The 6,000-nt window shown below is 42.4% G+C and overlaps 1 protein-coding gene across 1 annotated transcript; it reads right to left on the bottom strand.

Annotated features, from left to right (window-relative positions):
- Positions 1-1,354: 1,354 nt before the first annotated feature.
- On the bottom strand, positions 1,355-3,262 carry LOC306927346 (chemerin-like receptor 1). The gene is made up of 2 exons (XM_079507057.1): positions 3,122-3,262; positions 1,355-2,685 (listed from the first exon to the last, which is right to left on the bottom strand). Exon 2 carries the CDS (start codon positions 2,679-2,681, stop codon positions 1,554-1,556), a length of 1,128 nt encoding a protein of 375 aa, XP_079363183.1. The 5' UTR covers positions 2,682-2,685; positions 3,122-3,262; the 3' UTR covers positions 1,355-1,553.
- Between the last annotated feature and the right edge of the window lie 2,738 nt (positions 3,263-6,000).

Below are 6,000 nucleotides of genomic sequence, written 5' to 3'. Positions count from 1 at the left end.
CATAGTAGTTGTAGGTAGGCATCACTTGTGAATGCACATCCTCCTGTCTGCATATGTGCCCAGTATTGAACAGCTATCACTGTCGCTATCTATTGATGAGCTTATTTTGTCCATTTGAATTGGAATGGCATACTGGATGCTTTGCAGTGTTATCCCTTGTATTCTATGGTCTTTGTTTGTGTTGTGTTGTTTCCAGGACGGAGAAGAATGTACAAGCCCTACCCATTAGGGGGGGGGAGAAATATGAATACGAATTCATATTAAATAATATTCTATAAATGCAAAAAAATATATAGTTGCAAGCAGCGATAAGGACAATGTGCAGGGGTGCACATAACATTTTTAGGCTAGTTCTCAGAGGAGAAGTTTGCCAGCATGAGACAGATAAAATTAACTTTACATGTGTGCTGCTTCCAGGGTTGCCACTTGCCAGGTTAGCTTTTGTGAGAGAAACAAGCTACCGGGTCTATACAAATCACACTCAATACACGCGCCATACTGTATATGGCCAGTACAGAATTCATTCCACATGTTGATTGGACCCCCCATGCCAAAGCGCCAGCACTCGCCCACGCCCAGTAGTCTGCCGTCACCCAGGCGGATGCGTGCATGTAGAGAGCCTGAATATTTTTTTAGCATTTTAAATATCGGTTAAGACAATAACATTTATGACGGCAGACCGTTTAATTGATGTCAATGCATCACTAGGGGTGCGTGCAGTGCAGAACGTATACTGTACCGTTCTGTAGACAACTCTATTAGATAAGATCATGAATTACTCAACTACTGCAACAGAGGACGGAAGAGAACACACTTCCTTATGTATGCTGTTCAGTTCTGTAGACAACTTAAGGCAGCATTAGATAAGATAATTAATCTGCTGCAATGGAGGACAAGAGAACACACTTGTTCCATGGGCCTAGTACACATCATCTAGTTTACAAAAGCACGGTTTGTTGACTTTCAAATCATAAAAATGAAGTTTTGCCCCAATTCGGGGCTGCACATGTAGGACACTTGTTATTTGCACCCCTGATCATAATTCTGCTAAATGCTAATTCCACACACACACACACACACACACACACACACACACACACACACACACACACACACACACACACACACACACACACACACACACACACACACACACACACACACACACACACACACACACACACACACACACACACACACACACACACATCACTGGTTTACAGTTGTAAAGAAGACTGGGTGAAATGTTTTTTCGTTCATGGTTTGTTTGTTTTTTACATAAACTCATCATTTTGTTATTCAGAAAAAAGAAGGGAGGACAGGGAGAGGGAGAGAGAGAGCAGAGAGAAAAATTAAAACTCAAACTTTAAAGATGCATGTATACAACAATAATTATAATTGTATACATTATATATACGATACGTCAAACAAACATTAACAGTAACTTAATATTATTTTGGATATTTGTCATCATTGTTTCAATCTTGCAGAACGTACTGAGAAAAAAAGATATTTACGGTTCTACAGGAATTAAAGTACATCCAAAGACAACCCTAAACCAGTGTCTCAGACAGGGCAGTCTCTTGACGGGTGATGGCTGGGTCTGTGGAAGTCTTGGTCTGAGGCAGCTCTTCAGTAAAGGCTTTCTCCATTACCTTTAGGATAGACCTGCCGAATACATCCTTGAAATCCTGACCCATGAACACGTACAGCAGTGGGTTCAGGCAGCTGTTAAGAAGTGCCAGGCTGTTGGTTATGGGAAACCCGATGCTGACCACAAGATCCAGTTTTTTACTGGACTCTGTCCGCAGGAGATTCACAAAGTGAATCAGAAACATGATGTGATAGGGGGCCCAGCACAGGAAAAACACACTAATAACAGTTGCCATGATTTTGAAGGAGCGACCTGATTGGCTGGCCAGCGAGACATTATTCCTGAGCCGGTAAATGATGACAGAATAGCAGGAGACGATGACGGTGAAAGGGACCACAAATCCTATGAGGAAGCGAGTGATGATCATGACCCTAAGTCGAAATTTATACAACTGAATTACTACGGGTGTAGACCTACTGTCGACATCGCTGAGTGCAAAGTTGCTGTAGCACCAGATGATGTCCTTATCATGGTCAGAGGACCGTGTGTCCCTAAAGATAAAGTAAGGGGAGCTGAGAGCCAAGCCCAGGACCCAGACACCCAGACTCACCCAATACATCTTTCTGACACTTCGGTGGTTCTGGGCCCACACTGGACACACCACACGTACACATCTGTCAACACTGATTACCGCCAAGATGTATATGCTGGCATACATGTTCATGTAGAAAACTATACCTTCCATTTTGCACATGAATGTTCCAAAAAGCCAGCGGCGGTCCAGAGCTCTCTCTGTGATTTTCATGGGCAGAAACGCTGTAGCGAGGAAGTCGGCCACAGCGAGGTTGAGGTAGCAAACTGTGGTGACGGTTTTCTTCATTTTCAAGCCTGTCACCCAGATGACAACACCGTTCCCCAACACGCCGACCACAGAGGCCAGGCTGTAAATGACCAGGGACACGATCGTAATGGATTTAAAGAGTTTAGCCCAGTCATATTCATCCTCCTCTTTCCAGAACGAGCCGTTTCCACTAGACAGATCCATCCATCTATTGTGATAAACAGCAGTTGTGGTCATAATCTCCATCGTCCTAAAACGTAAAATAACAAATGCTTTGTTTTACCATGGCATGTATTATTATTATACTGAAAATATTTGGTGCCAGGGGGGAAAAAATAAAAAGTTAAAAAAATTTAAAAAATTCCGAGCCCGCAAATTGCAGTCAGTCGGAAAGGAATATGAAAAATCTGACTCCAGAGATATAGTGTAACGATTTTTGTCAGTTTTGGACACAATCACCTGCTAAGTTTTCTTACAGATGAGATATTCTAAAGATCAATGAATACCCGCCAAGATGCTCATAGCTCTCTCCATTACTCAATCAAACAAAGAAATAAATGAAAATCTATGAAATTTCAAGTGATATGTAAGTGATATTTATTTATGTTAAAATAAGTGTTGAATAACTCTTTATATTCTAGATAACAAGCATGTCTATACAATAAAGAAAGTAAAATAAAAGATACCTGTTTCAAAGTGTTGAAGAGGCGTCAGTTAGAGAATTGTCTTGTTCAAACTGTGGTCAGTGAACACTGAGGAGTTCAGAGCAACTTGTAGTATAGCACCATATATAGATGGCATATGCATGATAGCCAATCATAGTGGATCTTTGTAGAGCGGTCAAAATAACAGCCGTGTGAAAAGGGAACACATTTGGGGAAGCTGCATTTGTTTAGGGCAGGGGAGAGGGGAGTTGCACCACACAGGTGTGATTTTTTACTTTACTTGGCAAACCTGGCAACCCACGCCCCGCGGACCTGAGCGTAGCTCCCTAGCCTGCTGGAGGGGCTCCCATCATCCCATGCACCCTCGAGAGAAAAAAAAGGGAAATAAATGCAGCCTACCAACAGAAACAGAAGCCGTGTGTGTCGCACCAAAAGTGGTGACCTATAGAATCCTGTAACTTAGAATCATCACACAATCCTCAGTCACCCCTACACAGCTGTCATTAATTAATGGTGATTGCCTATGCGTTCAAGTTATATACAGGTAGGGTGAAAACCGTGAAATGCACATTCTCATCTTACATCGCTGCTGGCTGCCACTGGCAACATGCACATTTCCAAGAAAGTTGTATCAGGGCACACTACTTGTCTAACAATGTGGATTATAGTTTGCTGGTCAATTTGAGAAAAAAGGTAAGGACTGGAGCTCTCTCCCTTTCTCTATCTCTCTCCCTTTTTCTCTCCCTTTCTCTCTGTCTCCCTCCCTCGCTGGGGTGAAGAGTGAAGACGTGTGTGCTCTCTCTCTCTCTCTCTTCTCTCTCTCCCCCCCTCCCTCCCTGGGGTGTGTGGGGGGCGTGGGGGGGAGATTAGTTGCGCTGCCTTCGACAGTGATATATACTTCTCCAGTAGCGGTGCAGAACTGAGTGCTATACTTCTCCAGTAAGCGGTGCAGAACCGAGAGAGTGACACATTCTTTTGTATGTAAACTGCGCAACGTTTAGCTTTTGTGATCGGTTTTGCGGATCGGTGCATTTTGCACGGCCGATCACCGCGGCCACCAATCGATCGGAGCATCTCTAATCTAAACCACCGGATAATCAGCAAAGACCTCCGAACATCGCACATTTTAACCAAACCATGGAGAGCTCCGTAGATTAGGAGTGCGGGTTTGACTCCCGAGGGCTTTTGTCGAGTGTCACACCACATCTGTCTCCCCCTTTTTCTGTCAATAAAGAAAAAAAGAACTGCAAAAGGTGGCGGAAGAAGAAGAAAACTAGAAAAGTCGCAATTTAGAAAATTTGCAAAGTGTGGTTGCCGCAGTCTGCAAAATCATGTTTTTGCAACAAACGGTTACATTTTTCGCATTTGCGGCGCCCCCTATGGATGAAAATGGAATTGCTTTTGGCTCCCGGTTGATTAAACCACCCGTGACATGAGATTTAAATGTGGGATGGATTGGACATTCCGTTCGTTATTTGTGGCATTTTTCGTAAAATAGGCCCCTCCCACTAACTTTGGACGACGATTACGGCTGAACTATACGGACTACCACAATTATGCCATTGGTGTTTTAACCAGGTAGGTGCAGAGATAATGGTGTTTTAATCAGGTAGGTGCAGAGATAATGGTGTTTTAATCAGGTAGGTGCAGAGATAATGGTGTTTTAATCAGGTAGGTGCAGAGATAATGGTGTTTTAATCAGGTAGGTGCAGAGATAATGGTGTTTTAATCAGGTAGGTGCAGAGATAAGGTGTTTTAATCAGGTAGGTGCAGAGATAATGGTGTTTTAATCAGGTAGGTGCAGAGATAATGGTGTTTTAATCAGGTAGGTGCAGAGATAATGTGTTTTAATCAGGTAGGTGCAGAGATAATGTGTTTTAATCAGGTAGGTGCAGAGATAATGGTGTTTTAATCAGGTAGGTGCAGAGATAATGGTGTTTTAATCAGGTAGGTGCAGAGATAAGGTGTTTTAATCAGGTAGGTGCAGAGATAATGTGCACCGATTTCTGTGAGATTTGCACAAAATCTGTAGGAGGAGCAGCAAAAATGGGGGAATGTAATTCACAAATAAATTAATATCAATTAACAATACAACATTTCTCTTAGCAAAATACAAGCACACCATTCCTGATGAAGCTGGTCAATTTGAGATATGGCTCAAGTACTCAAGTATGGCTCCTCCCACAGTCAAAACTGAGGGAGGAGTAGCGAACCGAAAAAAAGGTTACTATAGAAGAAGTATAATAGAGAAACAATGGGGGCCCTATCCTTCAGGCTTGTCCCCTTAAATATATCACACATTTGGTATGGGCAGGTTTTCATTTTGAAATAATGAAAAAAAAACGGTCATATTTATATTTTTATATATATTCATATGTATTTGCTACGTTGGCAGCATTCTCAAAGGAAGTAAAACAAATTGCTATAGGCATCCCAACTGAACAGGTTCTCATGCGGACAAAATACATTCTATCTCATGTGGCTCCGCTTTTAGGGCTGTGTGAGTGAAACTGTCATTTTGCCGTCTTGATCTCCACTCTTTGTTTTCATCACCCACCGACGTGTTTTGTCTCAAAGATTTTGCCACCTTGATCTCGACTGGCTTGTCTCAGATTTTGCCAGGCGACAGACACTATTCTCTATGAATTCATTGTCATCTGGTTGTGTTTGTAGTCACTCAGAGAGGGATTATAGAGGTTTGTACCAATAATCTCCACAGCCAACCCCTCTTGAAAACTGTACTACATTGCCGGCAGATAGCAGAGATAAATCATGAGCACCTAAACATTTCTGACCAATCACAAATGATTATTATCACGAATCTTTTCCGATATGGAAATTTTCTGAATTTCCCCCCATTTTCTTATTTCGATAGCAACAGTGAGAAAGAGAGACGGACA

The sequence above is a fragment of the Electrona antarctica genome (assembly GCF_951216825.1).
Source record: "Electrona antarctica genome assembly, chromosome: 1".
Classification (NCBI taxonomy): domain Eukaryota; kingdom Metazoa; phylum Chordata; class Actinopteri; order Myctophiformes; family Myctophidae; genus Electrona; species Electrona antarctica.
The sequence above is the reverse complement of the archived record's forward strand: the minus strand, read 5'-3'. Positions and strand labels throughout refer to the sequence as shown.

Coding starts and splice junctions, on each gene's coding strand:
- LOC306927346 (XM_079507057.1), bottom strand. CDS start 2,681: ATGGAGATTATGACCACAACTGCTGTTTATCACAATAGATGGATGGAT.